Source organism: Chiloscyllium plagiosum, unplaced genomic scaffold (genome assembly GCF_037043375.1).
Source record: "Chiloscyllium plagiosum isolate Xiang-an unplaced genomic scaffold, Cpla_swu_hap1 HiC_scaffold_10, whole genome shotgun sequence".
Classification (NCBI taxonomy): domain Eukaryota; kingdom Metazoa; phylum Chordata; class Chondrichthyes; order Orectolobiformes; family Hemiscylliidae; genus Chiloscyllium; species Chiloscyllium plagiosum.
Genome location: NW_028270148.1, coordinates 84,597,338 through 84,621,512, shown reverse-complemented (window position 1 = coordinate 84,621,512; position 24,175 = coordinate 84,597,338). Strand labels below are relative to the sequence as shown.

The 24,175-nt window shown below is 42.4% G+C and overlaps 1 protein-coding gene across 1 annotated transcript in view; it reads left to right on the top strand.

Annotated features, from left to right (window-relative positions):
• unc93a (unc-93 homolog A) overlaps positions 1-24,175 on the top strand; it is a 94,763-nt gene that overhangs the window by 67,474 nt on the left and 3,114 nt on the right. Inside the window, exons 6-7 of the mRNA XM_043696276.2 lie at positions 7,111-7,246; positions 11,184-11,315. Coding sequence (XP_043552211.2) covers positions 7,111-7,246; positions 11,184-11,315 — 268 coding nt within the window. The remainder of the gene's footprint in view (positions 1-7,110; positions 7,247-11,183; positions 11,316-24,175) is intronic.

Sequence of the window (24,175 nt, the reverse complement as noted above, 5' to 3'; positions counted from 1 at the left end):
CTTGTCTGTCCATGGATGTGGTGCACTGTTTGTCCAGGTTTGGAAGAATTGACTACATAACAGTTTCTTTCTTTTCCTAGAGAGTTTGAAGCCATTGCTATAAATCACAGGAAATCACAGGGTGATAGGTTTGCTACAAAGACTGATATACAATGATATCTGTTGTAGTGTTGGATCACAGAACACATGATTACAATTATGAGGGGAACTTAGAACTAGTTAATGGGAAATCATTATCAGGAATCACATGGACTCATGAGGGGATGCAGGGAGTCGCAAAATGTGATGATGCCGTGGCCTTAATCATGGGAGGGTAAAGTGGACAGGGAGATATTGGGATGTGGATTGTTACAACGGCAAACTTATAATCGCTTAGCAGGAACTGGCTGAAATGGTGGAAGGTTGCAGGTTTTAAGGGTATGACAGGGATTATAGAATATTCAGAAGTGCAAAGTACAGAAGAAACATAGTGAATGACAGGGAGTATTGAACATTATTGTTTGAATTGTACGACTGTGTATTTTATTTATGTAGTTTTAAAACTGAACTTAAATGAGAAAGAACCATTTTGAAAAAAAGCATTTGAAAGAATGGCAGGCATTGTAAACAATTGCTTAAACAAGTAGTGTCTGAAATTCAGATTGCAGACAATCTGAGCTGAGGGTGTGAACTGATGCAGCTCTTGTTCACAACAATACATTGATTGATCTGTGGACGAGTAAAAGTTACTAATAGAGTCATAGAGAGGTACAGCACAGAAACAGAATCTTCAGTCCAACTCATCCATGCCGACCAGATATCCCAACCCATTCTAGTCCCCCGACCCATATCCCTCCAAACCCTTCTTATTCATATACCCATCCAAATGCCTTTTAAATGTTGCAATTGTACTAACCTCCACCACTTTCTCTGGCAGCTCATTCCATGCACGTACCACCCTCTGCATGATATAGAATGTAGGGAAATAGATGGCGACATCTTGAAAAATGTCCATATTACAGAAGCGGAAGTGTTGGATGTCTTGAAATGCACAAAGTGGATAAATCTCCAGAACCTGATCAGGTGTACCCTAGAACTCTGTAGGAAGCTAGGGAAGTGATTGCTGGGCCTATTACTGAAATATTTGTATCATTGATAGTCACTTGTGAGGTGCCGGAATAGTTCTTATCAAGCTTCAAGTTCAGTGAATGATTACTCATTAACAACATGCATGGACTCAAAACTCCCCAATTCTCTTCATCTGTATCCACCTTGAGGATACTTCTTCAAAATTTTTCCTTCTTTTCCAATTTTATGAAAGACTGTGTCATTGAGTGGTAACCATTGTTCATTTTGTGCTTTTCAGTTATGGGCAGCCCTACTACCCCCTCAGTGTTTTATATGTTTCAGGTATTCACCAATGTCCAATTTGGATTTCACCAGGATCACTCAACCTCTGATCTTAGGTCAAGCATGACAAAGCTGAATTCCAGAGATGAGGTGACAGTGACAACCCTTGACATCAATGGCCACATTCAACTGAGTGTGGCATTAAGGAGCCCTAGCAAAACTGGAATGAATAGCTAATGGGGGCAAACCCTTTACTGTTTGGAGTCATATTGGGCGCATAGGAAACTGGTTGTGATTGTTTGGGGTCAATCATCTCAGCTCCAGGACATTTCTTTACGAGTTCCTCAGAGTATCCTCCTAAACCAATCAGCTTCAGTTTCTTCATCAATGACCTTCCGTCCATGTTAAGCTTAGAAGTGGGATGTTTGCCAATGATTGTGCAATGTTCAGCATGTTCGAGACTCCTCAGATACTGAAGCAGTCCATGTTCAAATGCAAAAAGATCAAGACCATATCCAGGGTCAGGCTGATAAGTGGCAAGTAACATTTGTACACGCAGTGGCCATTGTTATGGACCAGACCAGAACCCTCTAAAATTTGACACATAGTTTAAATATGTGACCTCTGAACTCTGACTCACCAATTTCTCTTTAATTAATTTCATGGTCCGCTCATCTCATGCCCCAAAATTAATTCAAATAGACTGAATTTGGTAGATTAATTTGGTACATCCTTAACTCAAATGAACAATGGTTTAACCTGTTGGAGGATCTTGATAAGTCAACCTCTTAAATCTAGATATCACTCTGGTGAGCCCCTTCTGAACAGCCTCCAATGTCAGTACATTTTTTTAAATATGAGGACCAAATCAGTACATAGATTTGGTCTCACCAACACCCTAAACAATTGTATCACAACTGTTTTTAAACTCCAAACTCTGAGCAATTAAGGACAAATGTCCATTTGCCTTCTAAGTTTCTTGTTTCACCTGCATGATAACTTTGTGTTCCATGCACTAGAACATTCAGAACCTCCTGCACTTTTTTTTTGGAACCGATCTATTTAAAAAATGGTCTACCTTTTGACTTGCCCTACTAAACTGCATGACCTACAAAAAGATAAATCTGCCCATTTACTCAAACTATGTTTATCCCCCTGCAGATTCCTTATGTCCTCATAACAACATGCACTCCCATATATTTTTGAATTATCAGCAAATTTGGATACATTGCATTCTTCTCCTCATCCAAGGCATTAATTGAGGCCTGAAGATGGTTCCTTGTTGCACTCAATTATTAATTCAGATACACTGTCACCTGAATGTTAACCATGCTAATACACTTCGTCCAAAAGCATGAGTTCCTATCTTGTGTAATGACCTTTTATATGGTATCTTATCAAATGTCTTTTGGAAAACCAAATACACTGCATCTACCAGTTCCCCTATATCAATTCCACAGTTCTGGTGTACTGTAGTGTGTTGTGGCAGGAGTATCTCCCAACTGACAGCCAGACTACTGCGACCCCTAGGACTCATAATGGCACACAAACCAACAGCCACGCTCAGACAACAACTCACCAGAACGAAGCACCCGATACCCGACATGAGCAAAACTAATGTAGTGTACAAAATACCATTCAAGGACTGCACAAAACACTGTATAGGACAAACAGGAAGACAGCTAACAATCCGCATACATGAACATCAACTAGCCATGAAACGACACGACCAACTATCCTTAGTAGCCACACACGCAGACAACAAGCAACATGAATTCGACTGGGACAACACTACTATCATAGGGCAAGCCAGACAGAGAACAGCTAGGGAATTCCTAGAGGCGTGGCATTCATCCACAAACTCCATCAACAAACACATCGACCTGGACCCAATATACCAACCACTACAGCGGACAGCTGAAACTGACAACCGGAAGCGGCAGGGACAGACTACTATAAACACCGGAGGAAACATCAAAGATGCGCTTCGCAGGAGGCTCCCAAGCACTGATGATGTCGCCTAGCCAGGAGACGAAACGTTTGCAACAAAAACTTCCAGCTCGGCGAACCGAACCACAACAACGAACACCCGAGCTACAAATCTTCGCACAAACTTTGAAAGCCACTCTAAAGGGCTTATGCCCAAAACGTTGATTCTCCTGCTCTTTTGATGCTGCCTGATCTGCTGCACTTTTCCAGCAACACATTTTTCAGCTCTGACCTCCAGCATCTGCAGTTCTCACTTTCTCCATTCTGGCGGAGCATTCTGGCGGAGTTCGCCGATGATACAAAGTTACACGGACAGGCAGGTAGTTCTGAGGAGGTGGGAAGGCTGCAGAAAGATTTTGACAGTTTAGGAGAGTGGTGCAAGAAATAGCTGATGAAATTCAATGTGAGCAAATGCGAGGTCTTGCACTTCGGAGAAAAGAATACAGGGACGGACTATTTTCTAAATGGTGAGAAAAGTCCAAAAGCCAAAGTACAAAGGGATCTGGGAGTGCTAGTCCGGTGTTCTCTAAAGGTTGACTTGCAGGTTGAGTTTGTGGTTAAGAAAACAAAAGTAATGTTGTCATTTATCTCAAGAGGGTTGGAATGTAAAAGCAGCGGTGTGCTACTGAGACTTTATAAACCTCTGGTTAGGCCCCATTTAGAATACTGTGTCCAGTTTTAGGCACCACACCTCAGGAAGGACGTACTGGCACTGGAGCGTGACCAGTGGAGATTCACACGATGATCCCTGGAATGGTAGGCCTAACATACGATGAACGGCTGAGGATCCTGGGATTGTATTCATTAGAGTTTAGAAGGTTGAGGGGAGATCTAATAGAAACTTACAAGATAATGCATGGCTTAGAAAGGATGGACTCTGGGAATTTGTTTCCGTCGGGTGGGGATACTAGGACCTGTGGGTACAGCCTTAGAATTAGAGGGGGTCAAATTAAAATGGAAATGAGGAAGCATTTGTTCAACCAGAGAGTGGTGGGCCTGTGGAATTCCTTGCCACAGAGCGCAGTGGAGGCCGGGCATGAAATGTCTTCAAGGCAGAGATTGATTAATTCTTAATCTCGCAAGAAATTAAGGGATACGGGAAGAGTGTGGGTAAGCGGCGTTGAAATGCCCATCAGCCATGATTGAATGGCGGAGTGCACTCGATGGGCCGAATGGCCTTACTTCCACTCCTATGTCTTATGGTCTTATTCCTCCTATAATATGAATTCCGTAGCTGCTCATATTACTGTAGCTGAGTATGTTCTTCCTGAGGTGTGGCCCAACCAACATCTTATACAGTTCCAGCTCCTTGCTCTTAAACCAAACGTCTCAACCAATAAAGGTAGGTATCCCATGTGCCTTCTTCACCACTTCATATACCTGTCTCAGCACCCTAAGTGACTAGTCAATATGCACAGATTCCCTTTAATCCACAATGCTTACAGGCTCCTAATGTTCATCATTATTTGTTCTTCCTAAGTGCATCACCTCATGCTTACCTGTGATTGAATTCCATCTGCCATTGATCAGCCTATCTGACCAGCCTGTCTTTATTTTCCTATAATCTGAGGCTGTCCTCACTACTTACTACCAATTGCCATATTATCCACAAATGTACTGATCAACCCTCTTACATTCAAGTCTAAATTATTTATCTATGGTACAAACAGCAAGGGCGCCAACACTGATTCCTGTGGAACCCAATTGGACACAGGCCTTCAGACACAAAGACACTCCTTGACTATCACTCTGTGCTTCTTTCCACTTCGTCAGTTTTGGATTCAATTCACCAAATTCCTTGTAATCATGGGCTGACCTTTGCTATCAGTCTCCCATGTAGGACCTTACCAAAAACCTTGCGGAAGTCTATGTATACCACATCAAATGCATTGCCCTCATCTACACATCTGGTCACCTCTTAAAAAAAAATTAATCACATATGACTTCCCCTGAAAGAAATGCCTATGCTGTTTATTCAGGATTAATGTCTGCCTTTCTAAATGCTGATTAATTCTGTTCTGCAGAATTGCTTCCAATGGTTTGTCCACCACTGAGGTTAAGTTGACTCATCTGCAGTTTCCTGGTTTATCCCTCCTCCCTTCTTGAATAACCTTGCATTTGTGGTATCTTTGGGGTGTTTGTAGTGTCCTCAATGGTGAAGACTGATGCAAAATATTGGTTTAAATTATCTGTCATTTCCCTGTTCCCCCTTATCAATTGCCCAGTTACATCGTCCAAAGGTCCCACACTTACTTTACTCCTCTCAAAACATCACCTGCCTCTACTCTATTCAATTCATTGATTTGGATGTTAAATATTTCAAAGGTGAATTTCTTAACTGTACACTTCAACTGTAATGACATCTGCTGATTTAAGCCAATTGTCCAAATGAAAGAAGAAGTTCTGAAGAAGATTCACTGAACCTGAAATGTTAAATAACAAAACGAAAGAACTATAGATGTTGAAACTCAGAACCAAAAACAGAAATTGCTGGAAAAAAGCTTAGCAGGTCTGGCAACATCTGTGGAGAGGAATCACAGTTAACATTGCAGGTCCAGTGACTCATCTTCAGAACTGTGCTTTGTCTTTATAGATGCTGCCAGATCTGCTGAGTTTTTCCTGCAATTTCTGCTTTTGTGTCCAACTGAAAGACACAAATGATGTGATAATGCAGACTCACATTGATGCTAACTTGCTGTACTCGCAGAGTAACCTTGTCCAATAACAGAAATAAAGAGTATCAGTAAGTTTGTTTCAATGCATTTGGATAATTACTTCTCATTGCTGATGACCCAGCAATATTTGGAACCTGCAAGATACCATCATTGTTAAGAGTCTGAGAGTGAACTGTAACATCTAAATGTTAAGCTTATGAATAACTAATGGGGTGTGAAGCATCAAATCATGTGGGGGTTGCTGATGTAGGAGATAGAAGATGGTATTTGAAGATGCATTCCCTGACTTTTAGTCACTGATAAGGTCACTGTAGTTTTTACAGCACCGTAGCCAAATCCTCAGAGCCAGGCTCCTTATATTGACATTTGTGACTACCTTCCACTATTCTATGTGTAGTGTATGCCTTGAAGACCCCATCCTACTGTGAAATATGACTTTTCCCTGATTTGCTACTTCCTCTGCTAAGACCATCAACAATACATCTGCGAACTTGGTAACCATCTGTCTTCTCCTCCATTGGAGTGTTTATTCCTTCTCTGTAATACATCTTCAAATACTTCTACGAGCTGTTAGAACCAGAATGCACCTCACTTTTAAAATTTGCGAGTTGCATTTAAGAAATGCAGGCTAGCTGAAATGCATGCTATTCAAGTACATACTGTGCTCTGAATGTCACAGCGGGCTGCGCACCACAATGACGCTGACAAGCAGGCAGCATGACATTTGTGGTAATATCTACATTACCAAGATCAGATGCACAGTTGCATATAATAAGCCCTTCACCCAAAAACCAATGTGATCAAGTCTTCAGCTCTGGGATGAACATAATTGATTTAATTTTCTTTAGTAGTGAAAGTAATAGGCTATGATATATTCAAACCTCATGGATCTGATGGAGTTTGGTGTAGAATGCTGAAAGAATAAGTGAATAAGTTGAAGGTATGTTAAACCACGATTTTCCAAAAATGAAAGCCATTGAGATAATATTGTGACATAGATTCGTAAAGCTTTGGGAGTTGGAAACAAAGTAGATTTAAAAGGAATATTCTCTGATTGACAGAATACCAAATCATGTAGACTTAACTGATACTCATATTCTTTATTTTCTAACCACAGGCATATGTCACTTGTACAATTGGAATACAATTTGTTGGTTATGTTATGATCTGTTTTGGTGCTTCAAATTCCATCTTCTCTGTGATGTTTGGAAAACTCTCAGAGTATACTGGGCGAATTCCACTGTTTGCCTTTGGTGAGTTGTTAGATTATAAACCTTATAACTAAACTCATTGGAATGTTCAAATCTGTTTTGTAAGCCAAGTCGAATATCACTAAAAAACAAACAGCAAAGATTATCTGGTACTTGCTCTTAGCTACTGAAATTACCTTTGTCTTTGTTGTTTGAAGACAAAGACGTTGAATAAAAGCATCTGGAATGAAAGGGAGGAGGTTCGGCAACATTGCTATCATAGGGAAGTAGCCTTTATAACCACCTAAACAGACAAAAAAATCTAGCAGGAGGAGGAACAGCATGAAGAGAAGGAGCAGGAGTGGTATAAATCACCAATTCCTAACTGACAAAAGACAGTTTACTGAAGATTACATCATCTGGATGATTTATCTCACCTACAAAACAGCAACATTTGAACAATCCTGATTGTTACGATTCATACTGTCACCTAATTATAATCTTTCAGTGTAGTCCAGCCCTCACTTTGCTATAATTTTAACATGCTGCTGCAAACAATGAGAACAGGCTAATTTATGCAATGGGACCTGGCTTCTAGAGCAAAGTATTGTAAGATGAGACGAATGACACAAATGATGCAATCTTCAGTAAACTGTCCTTTAGAAGATAGGAACTTGATGATTGATGCTACACCCGCTTTTGCTTGCCTTCATGCTAAACCTCCTTCTGCAGGACTTATTTTTGCCTAATTGGTTGTGAAGAGCTGGTTCCTCATTACAGCAATGTTATAGATTATGCCTCCACCTCCTTCTTATTATTCCAGATCCTTCTTATCCTGGTCCTTATTGTCAATCCAGAAGACAATCCTACATGACTTTAGCACAAATGTTGTAAAGGCAGCCAACAGTGCTGTAATATCACACACAAGAAAATACGTTTTTACATTTTGAAAACACACAAAAATTGTGGGAACATAAGCAGCAGCCTGAAAGAGCAAATAAGCAACTAATCCAAATGTAATGAATGAGCCCTTCAAAGACGCTAAAGAAGAATTCTTTCTGCCTGTGAGAACTTTATCGCATAAAATCAGGCTTGGGCCAAGTCAAGTTCACAAAAGTGTTCCACAACAATGTTTAGACTCATACCTCTGAGCTAGGAGACTTCCGGTTTAACTCCCGTTGAAACCAAAGGTTGTGTCCCTACCTTTGAGGCAAAGGTCCTGGAATCAAGTCGGATCTGCTCCAGAGCTGGAAATGTGTTGCTGGAAAAGCGCAGCAGGTCAGGCAGCATCCAGGGAACAGGAGAATCGACGTTTCGGGCATAAGCCCTTCTTCAGGAATGAGGAAAGTTTGTCCAGCAGGCTAAGGATCTGCTCCAGAGGTGTGTAATAATAGACAGATTCAAATCTCACTTTTTCTAGACGTGTGTAATGACATCTCTGAGCTGCTGGATTGAAAGTATATGTGACTTCCCAGTGGGGTCTTCTGGTGCCAGTGGTAGTATCCCTACCTTTAAATTACGGGACACAGTTCAAGTCACACCTTCACCAGAGGTGTGTCATAATACATCTGAATAGGTTGGTTAGAAATATCTGGGTTACCAGGAAGCTCCTGTGGTGCAGTGGTGGTGTCCCTATCTCCGATGAAGGAGACCTGGGTTCAAGTCTCACCTGCTCCAAAGGTGTGTAGTAACATCCCTGAACAAGTTGACTAAAATATATCTCAATTCTCAGGCAGGGCTTTTGCGATGCTGTGATAGTGTCTCCAACTCTGAGCAAGGGCATTTAGGTTCAAGCCCCACTTTCTCTAAAGGAGTGTAATAACATCTCTGAGCAGATTGATCAGGGAAATATCTGAGTTCCCTGATATTCGTAGAATTCCTGTGGTGCAATGATAGCGTCCCTACGTCTGAGTTAGAAGACCCTGGTTTAAGTCACATTTTCACCAGAGGTATGTCATAATACGTCTAAATAGGTTCATTTAAAATATCTATGAGTTCTCAGTGGTAGTGTCCCTAATCCTGATCCAGGAGACCTGGGTTTAAGCTGCATCTGCTCCAGAGATGTGTAGTAACATCACTGAACAAGTTGACGGAAAAATATTTCCGTTCACAGGCAAGGCTTTTGTGTGCAGTGGTAGTGTCTCTACCATTAGGAAGCCGGGGTTCAAGTCCTACTTGCTCTGGAGGTGTGCAATAACATTGCTAAACACGTTGATTCGAAAATACCCAAAGTCCGTATCTTCAAAATCAGTGCAGTATCGGATCAGAATGTACTTAGGTTTAGAGGCACAGAGTCAGAGAATTGTTACTGTGTTGAATGAGGCCACTCAGCCCATCATGTCTGCATTAGCTCTCTGAATGGCCATTAGAACGATTCCCTTGTCTTTGCCTGTAAACCTGCAAACTATTTCTATTTAAAAAATCATCTAATGTCTTCTTCAATGTCTTGGTTGAAGCTGTCTCCACTTCTAGACAGTACATTCCAGACCCTAACTGCACATCGTTTAAAAAAAAATTCTTCCATCACACTTGCCACTTTTATAGAAAATGGTCATTTGATCTGTTTTGTCTACAGCAGCTCTCTGAAGAAATTATTGACCTAATGCTACTACCCAGCCTTTTCCACGTAGCCCTGCACATTTTTCCTTTATGAGAGCAATCCAATGTCCAATATGCCTCAGTTGAACCTGCCTCCACCATACTCTATGGCAACATTTTCCAGATCCTAACCTCTTGTCGAGCAATAATTTTTCCTCATATCACTTTGCTTCTATTACCAATGTGGACAGTTCTTCCCAACCTATTTGGCCAGAATCATTTTGGTTTTGACTATCTCCATCAAATTTTGTCTCAATCTTTTCCTCAAGTAAAGCACACCTGATTTCTCTAATCTGTCCACGCAGCTGAAGTTTCTCATAATAAATTAAATCAAATAATTCCCGGAACCATTCTTTTGAATCTTTTCTCCACTCTCTTCAAACTTTTCACATTCTGCCTAATGTGTGGAATCCAGAACTGGATGCAGTACTCCGGTTAAGAGCAAACTAGTGTCTTATACATAACCTCAATGCACTTATATTTTATGTCCCTAATTGTCAAGCCAGAATATTTATATATTGTAGTAGTCATTTTTTCAATCTGTCCTTCCACATTCAACGACACCCTGGTTCCTCTGCTCTTGCAGCCCTTTTAGTGTTACCCTTTTATTTAATGTTGTCTCTGAGTTGTTCCTACTGAAGTGAATCACTCCACACTTCTCTACATTAAGTTTCATTTGTGGTTTCTTGTCCCAAATACATTCCACTGCTCCCTTTTCTTCTGCTTCCTCTGCTATCTTCACTGCTTCCTCGCATTTCCCCTCCCCCTAACTCACATTGCAGCTTCTTTCATCGCAGGATGACTGAGATTAGATTAAATTAGATTAGATTCCCCAATGACTGGAGGTGACAGGAGGCAGGAGAGAACAGTGAAGGCACTAAACAGAGTGATGTCAACTGGAAAATGTAACTAGAATAGAGGAAACTGGCTAAGCGAATCTGAGGGAATAGCTATTAGAGTGAGGTAAATGAAAGGGAGTGGTAAAAAGAGCGGTGCAGGAGGCAGCAGCAATAGGAGGCTGAAATGCAGGGGGCAGACAAACTGGGCAGGAAGAAAAGGTGAAGAGAACAGAAAGAAGCAAGGACAGTGTGTGTGTCATTTTCTATTTTTGGTCTGCACTATTTTTGATGCCGACAGCTATCTATGATGTCATCAGTAAAGCCTCAGATACTGCAATTTCAATGCTTGCAGCATTAGCTTTGATTTTCAAGGGGGTGTGAAATTATGATTATCAGTTGTTTAAGGCTTTTGGCAATGTTGAGGTAGTTCAAAATTAGAGTAAGTTATGGCTTGGTGGACATTATGGTGTATAGTTGCAACCCATTATGATGTGCTAAGAAGATTTAGTGCAAATTTGTATAATAATGTTGAACCATTTTTATTTGTTTGTTTCATGTCACAGCAACCATCACGAATCTTGCATCAATAATTGCATTGTTTTTATGGAATCCACGACCAGAACAAATGCCAGTATTTTTTGTATTCCCTTGTCTTTGGGGAATAGCTGATGCTGTTTGGCAGACACAGACCAATGGTATGTTGACAATAAAAAGTGACAAGATAACATAATTGTTAATTTTAGATCTTTATTTTAATATTGTATCTCAATAACTGTAGCAACAGTATAAGAAAGTTAATGGAATAGATTGTAAGACTGTATTCCTTTGTTTTCGCCCATAGGGAACATAACATAAGCTTTCATCAATTGGAAAAGTTAAAGAGATGGTATAATAATCACTGTTCACATTAGTTTCAGTGTACAATTCCCATCTCACCATCAGCAATACAGGCTGTGCTGCTACCAACTAGTCAGCTTCATCACCTCCTGTCTAACTGGAGTCAGGCCACAGATTGTGGTACATCTATAAGTCTACCTCCTTTCTCTCTTCTGCAAACACAGAAATACACGTTATAGCTGCCAATTATTGTTTAATACTGACCTATTTTGCTGGAAACCTTAATTTTATTGCAATCACACATTCAGTATTTGCAATGCAGTAGTCAGTTATATTTGATGAATGTTCTCCATTGGTACACTACTATGTTTCTGAATCTGAATGTTGGTGCCTGATAAAGGTCAATGATTGAGTGGACACCCTCTTACATTCCTGGACAACTTTTCATGACATTCAAATATGGGAGCTAAATGTTATACTCTCCACTCAACCTTCCTGGTCACATCAGGTCATTAGTTCTCTTTCGACATTGCTACCATGTCTGCAGGATCAACTTCCTTGTTGCCTTTGATCATGCCCCATTGGACTGCCTTGCTGGTCTCGTAAGGATATCCCTCTCCCTTTGAACCTGGGCCTTCACTGAGCCTGGGCACTTCTTTTCCTCTAAATGTTTCCAGTACACTGTTGTTAGGACTTCTTCATCCTCTAATTGTGCTGTCTTCTCTTTAAATGTGGCACCCATTGGCTTTTGCCAGTACCACAGTGATAGTGTCCATACCTCTGAGCCAAAAGGCCTGAGTTCATGTCCCACTTGCTCTCGTGGTGTGTAATAATATCTCTGCACACGTTGGTTAGAAAATATCTAGCCAACCAGCTGTTATTATATAGCAACAATAAAATTGTATTTCCTCTACTGCCACTACTTTGCAGACATGCTACGCACTTCACATCCAAAAACTGCATCTCCCTTTCTGGTAGAATTTCACACATTGATAAGGAAACTAAAACTAAGGTAACAAAACCAAATTTGCACACAAATTAGTGTTACCAATGTCTATATAACGGAAAATGCTGGGAATATTCAACAAATCTGGCAGTATCTATTGAGAGAAAATCAGAGTTACTGGCAAAATTCACTGGTCTTGTGAAATGGCAAAATGTTGGAGGTGGCTGTTTAATCAGATGAGAGGTATGGGTTATAGAGCTTCACTCAGTATTCCTTACTCAGCTAATTAAGTCAGGATCAGGAAAGTGGCCTATCAAAGACCTTATCCTGCCTTGGTATGTTGTGGACTCTGCTGGTACTAAGGACCATTCCTGTCCTGCATGGAGAATCTTCCTGACCTCCACATTGAAACTACCCTCTTTTATGCTGTGGCCTGCTGGACTGGCCTTGATGACAAGCTGGAAGGAGAAAGTGATGCCTCATTCCTGATGAAGGGCTCTTGCCCAAAACTTGGTTCTCCTGCTCCTCGGATGCTGCCTGACCTGCTGTGCTTTTCTAGCTTCCCACTCTCGACGTTGATGACAAGCCGCCCCAGATAGCTTTGCTGTCAGTTTCCAGTGCTGATCTCATCCTGGGCCTACTGCCATGTTCGCCTTTTCTGACTGGCTGACCGCACTCTGCCTCCAAATATTTAGAACCACAAAGTCACACATGCTAGGGTCTGTTTGGGACTTCCCAGCTAATTGCTGAAAATGTGTTGCTGGAAAAGCGCAGCAGGTTAGGCAGCATCGAAGGAGCAGGAGAATCGACGTTTCGGGCATGAGCCCTTCTTCAGGCTCATGCCCGAAGCATCGATTCTCCTGCTCCTTGGATGCTGCCTGACCTGCTGCGCTTTTCCAGCAACACATTTTCAGCTCTGATCTCCAGCATCTGCAGTCCTCACTTACTTCCCAGCTAATGCATAGTTACCACCACAGCTGTTGAATTCAACTACCTTTTCAGGTATGTAAACTCTCTTCAGAATTTTAGAAATGTTGTAGGTCTTAAGCAAGTGAAAGAATAAAGAGAAACTTCTATAATCAGATGAACAGCATGGAATGACACAACGTTTTACAGCGCAAGACCATAGTGACAAGTGAAGAAGCAATGGACCTTTTATCTAGAAAAAGCGAGATGGCAGGATCCCTGAAGATCCTGGTATCTGAATATCAAGGAAAGGTATGAAGGGAGAATCAAGATTTTAAAAAGCAATCAAAGAAAATGGAATAAAATGGCAAGAGTTCATGATCTAACGTCATTGAACTGAATATTGAGTCCAGAAGATTGAAGGGAGATTTGATCAAGGATTATGATAGGTTTAAATTTGGTTGACAAAGAAAACTTGTTCCATTAGCTGTTGGACAGGAATTAGGGGAATCAGGTTTAAGGTTCTAACCAAGAGATGAAGTAGGTATGTGAAAAAGAAATTATTCCACACAGATTAACACTCTGCCCCTGTTTTTGTGAATGGAGAAAGCTTTGCATTTTGCCAGGAGATTATGATCAAGTTTGTCTCAGAAATGTGGAACTGTACTTCCATTCTGACATTTTTTTCATGTTACAGTTTTTTCACAGCAGTATTGCTGTCACATTCTAGAATTAAAAGGTTCAGAATCACTCATAGCTTCTTTGATATCTGTTGTCAAACATTAAGTACATAAAGTAAAGGTATATACATGTAATTGGGGTGCTAGGAGGGGAGGATAGGGTGGCATGTTGCTGGATGCCAAATGGAAAGGAGGGTAAGGTATCAGATAGATAAAATGCCAAGTCAGTAAAGGGTAGGGTGCCAGGAGAATGGAGCAGATGGGTAGCATACCAATTTGATAGCTGAGAGCATGGAGCTGGAGACAGGAAGGTTGGAAGTGGTAATTTCAAAGTGGCGGAAGGATATGTTGGTTCCAGAGTAAGGGGAGTGGATCTGAATTGGGACAGTTCTATTCCATTCTGGGTAGACAAAGTTAAAAATGACACAACACCAAGTTATAGTCCAACAGGTTTATTTGAAAGCACAAGCTTTCAGAGCACTGGTCCTTCATTAGATAGCATGTGGGGTAGGATCATAGGACACAGAATTTATAGTAAAAGATCAAATTGTCATACAACTCATGCAATGTATTGAATAAAGTCCTCAATCACTTAGAATGGGGATGCAGGTTTTGATTGATGAATACGTAAATCCCAGAACTTCTTTCAAGTCACAATTCTGAGATAACTAAAGTTTTTATCAGTTTAGAACAAAGGTGACATCTCAGCTCAGACAATGCATAGAGTATGTCTAAATCCCAATCTTGAGTCAGACTGGTTCTATTTCCAAAATAGGAATTTATAAAATGTCACATTGACTGACCGCCTTTGTGTGCTTTTTGAACAAAATAGAATGTATCTGCAAATACATTCTGGGCGGCATGGTGGCTCAGTGGTTAGCACTGATGCCTCACAGCACCAGGGTCCCAGGTTCGATTCCAGCCTTGGGCGACTGTGTGGAGATTGCCCATTCTCCCCGTGTCAGCGTGGGTTTCCTCCAGTTGCTGAAGATGTGCAGTCTAGGTGAATTGGCCATGCTAAATTGTCCATAGTGCTGGGTGCATTAGTCAGAGGGAAATGGGTCTGGGTGGGTTACTCTTCGGAGGGTCAGTGTGCACTGGTTGGGCCAAAGGCCTGTTTCCTACCATAGGGAACTTAGATTAGATTACCTACAGTGTGGAAACAGGCCCTTCGGCCCAACAGGTCCACACCGACCCTCCGAAGAGAAACCCACCCCCCTATATTTACTCCTGACTAATCCACCTAGCACTACAGGAAATTTAGCATGGCCAATTCACCTAACCTGCGCACCTTTGGACTGTGGGAGGAAACCAGAGCACCCAGAGGAAACCCACGCAGACACAGGGAGAATGTGCAAACTCCACACAGACAGTTGCCCGAGACGGGAATTAAACCCGGGTCCCTGGCGCTGTGAGGTAGCAGTGCTAACTGCTAGAGCCACCGTGCTGCCCCAAATCTAATCACAAATCTGCAAATGCAAATTCACCCCGTAGACTTGTGTGTGTCTGAGGGAGAGTGTGTGTGAGTGAAAGCGATAGAAAATGTATGAAAGTGTGTGGTATAGTGGGGTCACCTATAGTGTGACATGAGCCCAAGATCCCAGTCGAGGTTGTCCTCGTGGGTACCGAACTTGGCTATCAGCCCCTGATGGGCAACTCTCCATTTTTGCATATCGTGAAGTCCACCTTGGAAGATGGTCATCTGAAGAGAGAGAGGGGTGTCAGGGCAGAGTCTGGGGGTTTAAGGATTGGGGAGAGATGAAGTTGGGGCTGTATGAGCTAAGTATGGAGTCAGTTGAATAGTTACTCAGGAGTTAAGACTACATATTTAGTAATTTAACTCTTCCTGAGCAATTATTTACTTTATTTCACTAGAAATGTCTTGAGTTCTCTAATTTAGGAGAGTTCCAGGTGTAGGGGAATTGTCCAGCAGAATCTTCAACGTCCTGGACAATTCCTTCAGAGACTGCTACAACAGGTATTCCATATGGATCCTAAGCACAGCATCCATCTACATGGAATAACGACAGTCTGGTCATTGGAAAATATGGGTCATTAGTTTTAACTGACGATGCAAACACCAATGCCAGCCTGCTTTATTCTTTAAAATATTTCCAATGGTGCTACTGTGCATGCCCAGAGTCTGCAGACGATTTGTAGGCGGGTTGCTGATTCCTGCACCCCATATCCTTTGACCATGATAAGCATCTGTTAAACAGCAGCAGACCTAGAAGACTCAGAGCAACTAGAGGACTCTTGAGTCACTACAAGAATCTGTTCTGAGAACATTGCTGCTGAAGGACTTTGGGTCATTGGCAGAGAGATTTGGAATCTTCTGGGGGGTAATCCTTGGGGTGTCTCGAGAAGAACTTTCAAGTGTGACAGGTTACATTTTCTCACTTCTTTTTCTTCCTGCTTCTTTCAATGGAGGTATTCCTGGAGGGCTGTCCAAGGGTAGTATTCACCTCTCACTAGCCCACTGCTTTAGTGAGTTCATGGTGACAGTGATGATCTACAAATTTGTGCTAATGCCAAACATGCACTGAATAGTGTCTTGGATTAAGATCACCAGACTCTCCATGGAGGAAGTAAAGCATTCATCCACTTGGCACATGCGGTCATGGCTTGAAAGGATTCCTTCATCACCCATATTTAATACTCAGTGCTGCACTAGCTCCACCTACTGATGCCCTGCTTGCTTGTGCATCACCAATAGACTTTGCATGGCTGTGACCAAAGTTCCTTCATCAGCCTGGTACACAGCATGGACCTGACCTCCAACCATCTTCCTACTGTCTATAATCTTCACTGTCATAGCCATCTATATCTATGCCCTGTGAGGTGTCCACAAGCATGTGAACCAGGGCCAATTCATCAGTGAATGCAATAGAGAGAGATGTGATGCAATGCATCCCTGAGAAATAGACGTTTTCAATCTGAGAGAATGTACAAGATACTCTGTTAGTGGATCATCTCAAGTCCCTGTTGCAACCACAAGGGAAACCGCAGACAAATAGCCCTTTCAGTATTGAATGTGCTACTCCAGTCTGCAGGTGGAGTACACTACTTTTGCAATCAGAGCTGACAGTAAAGCACTAATCAGCACTCCTCACGCTAATCTCATTAAGAACATGGATTGAGTGCACAATGGCTGGCTTTCCTCCACCTGTCTTTACCCATGACCACCCATGACCAGGAGTGTCTTTTTTTTTTGTAAATACAAGGGAACAATGTGTTTGCTCCAGGTAGTATTAAGGAGAACCATTTACCACTGGACTGTCTTTCATCCCATTAAGGTAGCTATGTCTATCTGTCTCTCCTTTAAGGCTGCCATAGGAATTGCATGAGGTAGAGAGTGAGATACAGATGTCTTTGACCCACATGCATCCCTTATCCCGAAGCAAGTTGATGAGGGGGAACAGTATACCTATCAATGGCCATCTGATCATTTGTAAACTGATGCTTTTGTAGCCTCCCATCTTATAACCAATGTTTGCACACCACTTACTCAGACTCATTCAGATAGACTCACTGTTTGGGTTTGCAGTAGGTAATTCATCTTCTCTCCATTCTGAACACATGATTGCTTACCTCTGCTGTGACTTCTGTCCAGACATCTGTGGTTAGCCAAAACAGCTAGGATAAATACATCTCTCCATTCACAGACTGACTGGACAGCAAATCATTGCTAAACTGCAGGGGTATCTTTTGATTGATTTTGATCTTCTCTTTCTGCCTGGATTTAGAATTCAGATTCTAGCTCTGGTTTTCCCTTTTCTGTGAATGCTGGAGTCAACATAGAACTTTCAGGGAAACTGTCATGGAAACACTCTAGGAGCTGTGGAAGACTGAAGACAGAGCTAACTTCTGTTTAAAAATCATCGAATCACAGATTTACTACAGTATAGAAAGGGGCCATTACACCCATTGTGATTGCACTAGCTCTCTGAAGGAGCAGGCTCCCCACTGCTACTCTCCAGTCTTCTTAAAGTAACCCTGGATATTCTTCCTTTTCAGATCATAACACAATTCTCTCTTAAATGCCTCAACTGAACTTGCCTGAATCATAATTGCAAGCATGGCATTCCAGATCCCTTGACAAATACATGTTGGCTTTCCTTAATTATTCCCCATTCACCCGAGTGACTATTAATTTCAATCCCAATTTAATTTCTAAAATGGTCTCCACCTCTGCAATGCTCATGAGGGTAAACTGACTAAACTGTTATTCCTGGGCCTATCTTTGCATCCTGTTTTGAACATGCAATTATTCAGTTCTCTGGCAGTACCCCGAGTCTTAAGGAAATTCAAAAATTATGACCAGCACCTACACAATTTCCATTGCCACTCTCTTTGCTGTCCTTGGATGTATCACTCAGTGCGAGTACTTTATCAGTTTTAACTACAGACAGACTGTTCAAAACCTTCTCATCAATACAACTGTCCGAATTGCCTCCTGTTTTACCATGGCAATATTTCTTAGAGTCATAGAGATGTACAGCACGGAAACAGACCCTTCGGTCCAACTCATCCATGCTGACCAGATATCATAAGTTAATCTAGTCCCATTTGCCAGCATTTGGCCCATATCCCTTGAAAACCCTTCCTATTCATATACCCATCCAAACGCCTTTTAAATGGACTTGTACCAGCCTCCACCACTTCCTCTGACAGCTCATTCCATAAATGCACGACTCTGCGTGAAAACATTGCCTCTAAGGTCCCTTTTAAAACTTTTCCCCTCTCACCCTAAATCTATGCCCTCTAGTTCTGGAATTCATCACCCCAGGGAAAAGACTTTGTCTATTAACCCTATCCATGCCCCGCATGATTTTATAAACCTCTATAAGGTCACCCCTCAGCCTCTGACGCTCCAGGGAAAACAGCTCCAAGCCTATTCAGCCTCTCCCTATAGCTCAAAGCCTCCAACACTGGCAACATCCTTGTAAATCTTTTCTGAACTCTTGCAAGTTTCACAACATCTTTCCTATAGAAGGGAGACCAGAATTGCAAACAATATTCCAAAAGTGGCCTAACCAATGTCCTATACAGCCGCAACATGATCTCCCAACTCCTATACTCAATGCTCTGACCAACAAAGGAAAGCATACCAAACACTTTCTTTACTATCCTGTCCACTTGAGATTCCACTTTCAAGGAACTATGAACCTGCACTCCAAGGTCTCTTTGTTCAGTAACACATCCTAGGAACTTACCATTAGGTGTATAAGCCCTGCTCTGATTTGCTTTTCCTAAATGCAGAACCTCGCATTTATCTAAATTAAATTCTACCTGCCACTTGTCAGCCCATTGGCCTATCTGATCAAGATGCCATTGTACTCTGAGCTAACCTTCTTCACTGTCCATGACAACCTCTAATTTTGGTGTCATCTGCAAACTTACAAACTATACCTCCTATGTTCACATCCAAATCATTTATATAAATGATGAAAAGCAGTGGACTCAGTATCAATCCTTGCGGTGCACCACTGGTCACAGGTCTCCAGTCTGAAAAGCAACCATTCACCACCTCCCTCTGTCTTCTAGCTTCAAGCTAGTTTTGTAGCCAAATGGCGAGTTCTCCCTGTATTCCATGTGATCTAACCTTGCTAACCAGTATACCATGAGAAACCTGTAGAATGCCTTACCGAAGTCCATATACATCACGTCCATCACTCTGCCCATTCGTTACTTCTTCAAAAAACTCAGTCAAGTTAGGGAGACATGATTTCCCACGTACAAAGCCATGTTGACTATCCCTAATCAGTCCTTGCCTATCTAAAAACATGTAAATCCTGTCCCCCAGGATTACCTCCAGCAACTTGCCCACCACCGATGTCAGGCTCACTGATCTCTAGTTCCCTGGCTTTTCCTTACCACCTTTCCTAAATAGTGGCACTACGTTAGCCAACCTCCAGTCTTGGTTCCCTCACCTGTGACTATTGATGATCTCAGCAAGGGGCCCAGCAATCACTTCTCTAGCTTCCCACAGAGTTCTAGGATACACCTGATCAGGTCCTGGGGATTTAATCACTTTTATGCATTTTAAAACAGTCAGCACCTCCTCCTCTGTAATGTGGACAATTTTCAAGATGTCACCATCTATTTCCCCACATTGTATATTTTCCATGTCCTTCTCCACAGTAGATACCTGACATATGCTTCCTTCTTTTTCTTGACCAACACCTCAATTTCTCTGGTCATCCATCCCTCCCTATTCTGGATTAGTGGTGCTGGAGGGACACAGCAGTTCAGGCAGCATCCAAGGAGCTTCGAAATCGACGTTTCGGGCAAAAGCCCTTCATCAGGAATAAAGGCAGTGAGCCTGAAGCGTGGAGGAGATAAGCTAGAGGAGGGTGGGGGTGGGGAGAAAGTAGCATAGAGTACAATGGGTGAGTGGGGGAGGGAATGAAGGTGATAGGTCAGGGAGGAGAGGGTGGAGTGGATAGGTGGAAAAGGAGGTAGGCAGGTAGGACAAGTCCGGACAAGTCATGGGGACAGTGCTGAGCTGGAAGTTTGGAACTAGGGTGAGGTGGGGGAAGGGGAAATGAGGAAGCTGTTGAAGTGCACATTGATGCCCTGGGGTTGAAGTGTTCCGAGGCGGAAGATGAGGCGTTCTTCCTCCAGGCATCTGCTGGTGAGGGAGCGGCGGTGGAGGAGGCCCAGGACCTCCATGTCCTCGGCAGAGTGGGAGGGGGAGTTGAAATGTTGGGCCACGGGGCGGTGTGGTTGATTGGTGTGGGTGTCCCGGAGATGTTCCCTAAAGCACTCTGCTAGGAGGCGCCCAGTCTCCCCAATGTAGAGGAGACCGTATCGGGAGCAACGGATACAATAAATGATATTAGTGGATGTGCAAGTAAAACTTTGATGGATGTGGAAGGCTCCTTTAGGGCCTTGGATAGAGGTGAGGGAGGAGGTGTGGGCGCAGGTTTTACAGTTCCTGCGGTGGCAGGGGAAAGTGCCAGGATGGGAGGGTGGGTTGTAGGGGTCGTGGACCTGACCAGGTAGTCACGGAGAGAACGGTCTTTGCGGAAGGCGGAAAGGGGTGGGGAGGGGAATATACTCCTGGTGGTGGGGTCTGTTTGGAGGTGGCGGAAATGTCGGCGGATGATTTGGTTTATGCGAAGGTTGGTAGGGTGGAAGGTGAGCACCAGGGGTGCTCTGTCCTTGTTACGGTTGGAGGAATGTGGTCTGAGGGCGGAGGTGCGGGATGTGGACAAGATGCGTTGGAGGGCATCTTTAACCACGTGGGAAGGGAAATTGCGGTCTCTAAAGAAGGAGGCCATCTGGTGTGTTCTTCCTTGTTACGGTTTGAGAACCTATCCAACCCTCCCTATATCTACCAGCCTTGCCTTTCACTCCAACAGGAACATATTGTCTCTGGTCTCTCATTATCTCATTTTTGAAGGCTTCCCATTTTCTAGCCATTCCTTTACCTGCGAACGTCCGCTCCCCCTCCCCCAACCGCCCCCCACCCCATCAACTTTTGAAAGTTCTTGCCTAATACTGAAAAATTGGCCTTCCTGTAATTTAGAACTTTAATCTTTAGATCCGGTCTATCCTTTTCCATCACTATTTTAAATCTAAGAAAATTATGGTCGCTGGCCCCAAAGTGCACCCCCACTGATACCTCAGTCACTTGCCTACCTTATTTCCCAGGAGTAGGTCAAGTTTTGCACCTTGGGCAGCATGGTGGCTCAGTGGTTAGCACTGCTGCCTCACAGCAGCAGGGTCGATTCCAGACTTGGGCAACTGTGTGGAGTTCGCAAATTCTCCTTGTGTCTGTGTGGGTTTCCTCCGAGTCCAAAGATATGCAGGTCAGGTAAATTGTCCATAGTTGTTAGGTGCAATAATTGGGGGGGGGGGGGGGGGGTGTTACTCTTCGGAGAGTCAGCGTGGACGTATTGGGCTGAAGGGCCTGTTTCCATACTATAGGGAATCTAATCTACTCATAATCCACATATTGAATCAGAAAATTTTCTTGTATACACTTAACAAATTCCTATCCATCTAAACCCTTAACACCATGGCAGTCACAGTCTTTGTTTGCAAAGTTAAAATCCCCTAACATTACCACCCTGTTATTCTTATAAAGAAATTAAATCTCCTTTCAAATTTGTTTCTCAATTTCACGCTGACTATTTGGCGGTCAATAGAACAATCCCAATAAGGTGATTATTCCTTGCTTATTTCTTAGTTCCAACCAAATAACTTCCTCGGACATATTCTCAGAAATATTCTCCCTAAATACAGCTGTAATGTCATACTTAATCAAAAATTCCAGGTCCCCCTCCTTTCTTGCCTCACTTTCTTCCTTGGTAAGGATAGATGCAAAACTCCTGAAAGAAACAGCAAGTTACTGCAAAATAATGTGATAATAATGAAATAAAGATTTCACTTTCTTTGCAGCTATATAAACATTGCTGGATACAATTGAAGGAGAAAGTTACGACTGCAGGTGCTGGAGATCAGAGTCGGGAGTGTAGTGCTGGAAAAGCAAAGCAGGGCAGGCAGCATCCGAGGAGCAGGAGAATCAGGAAGGGCTTATGCCCGAAATGTTGATTCTCCTGCTTCTTGGATGCTGCCTGACCTGCTGTGCCTTTCAAGCACTACACATTGGATACAATTGAAGTCTAATAGATATTCATGGAGCTCAGCCAGGCATTCAGAATAATGTAAACTGCTCAACCCATTTTTGTTCTCAGATAAGCTCATTATGAAGGCTGATTTACGTTCTATGAATAGCTAATCAACTTATACCTTAGCAAACGTTCTTTATACAACTGAATAAAGATGGGAAAGCTTTGTTTGATTCATACCTGCTGTTTCTTGCAAGAATTTTGTTCACTCCTTATGTATTTGCACAGTGGTTAGCACTGCTGCCTCTCAGTGCCAGGGATCAGGGTTTGATTCCTACCTCGGATGACTGTCTGTGTGGTGTATGCACATTTCCCCCTCATTGTGTGGGTTTCTTCTAGGTGTTCTGGTGTCTTCCCACAGTCCAAAGATGTGCAGGTTAGGTGGATTAGCCATGGTGTCCAGGGATGTAAAGGTTCGATGGATTAGCCAGGGGAAAATGCAGTGCTACATGGATAGGGTAGATATCTGGGTGGAATGCTCTTCGGAGGGTCAAATCTCCTACTTCTACAATATTGAGATTCAATGAAGTCAGAAGTGAATTTTTTTCTGACATTAATATCCTAAATGACTATAGTTGATCAAGAATTTTGAAGGTTCTTAATTTGATCCATTTTTTAAAAACAAATGTTTCAAAGTCTCTGCTTATTGTGTCAATTTAAATATTATTTGAGAGTCAGTCTTGCCAATGGCTCATTGATTATGTATCTAATGGACATCTGTGGATTGGATGGGTGAAGCAGGGAAGATGTTGAAGATTTGAGAGTCTAATATTTATCATTAAAACCAGGCCAATATTCCTGTAAACAGGGGCAGGCATTACAGCCATCAGGCTTACTATCTACCTGCCTCCTTTACCACCTTCAGCCTGCAGTACGTTATCATTCACCTGTCTCCTCAGCACAAAAATATTGTGGATGTGAGTAGTTTGACAGGAAATGGGTCTGCCAAGTTGGAACCTTTTTCCAACTCAAGCTTCCTGTTCCTCAGTGAAAATCTGGCATTTTGTATTCAGAACTTGTAGTCCTCAGAACTGCACTTCTTCGAACAAGTTTTCTGTTGTTGCCAAATAAAATGTCCATATGGTTATCTGATCCTGTTGCTCACCCATTTTATTTATTAGACTGTGCACTCACATCCATACATAGTAAGCCTAATTTTTATTACTTTCCCTTACACTATGACACCTGATTCCTTACATTTTTTTTACAAAGGTTCTATCTCAGCCTCCTAGAAATTTACTATTTTCTACTTTAATGTTATTTTTATCTCCCAATTCTCTGTTCACCTTAGTTTTCTTAAGTGATATCACTACTGGCTCCTCCAAACCTGCCAAGTTGGTTCAAACCCTCCCCAATGGCAGTAGCAATTTGTCCTGAATCGTCATTGGTCTTGGTTTTGCTTAGGTGACATTCATCTGGGTTTTACTATCATTGAGGTCTTGTTTGTTGATTTCCTTCCTAGCTTCCTAAACTCTGCCTGCAAGATCATATCTTTTTTTCTGCCTATGTTGTTCGATACGCAACATGACCACTGTCTGTTCACCCTA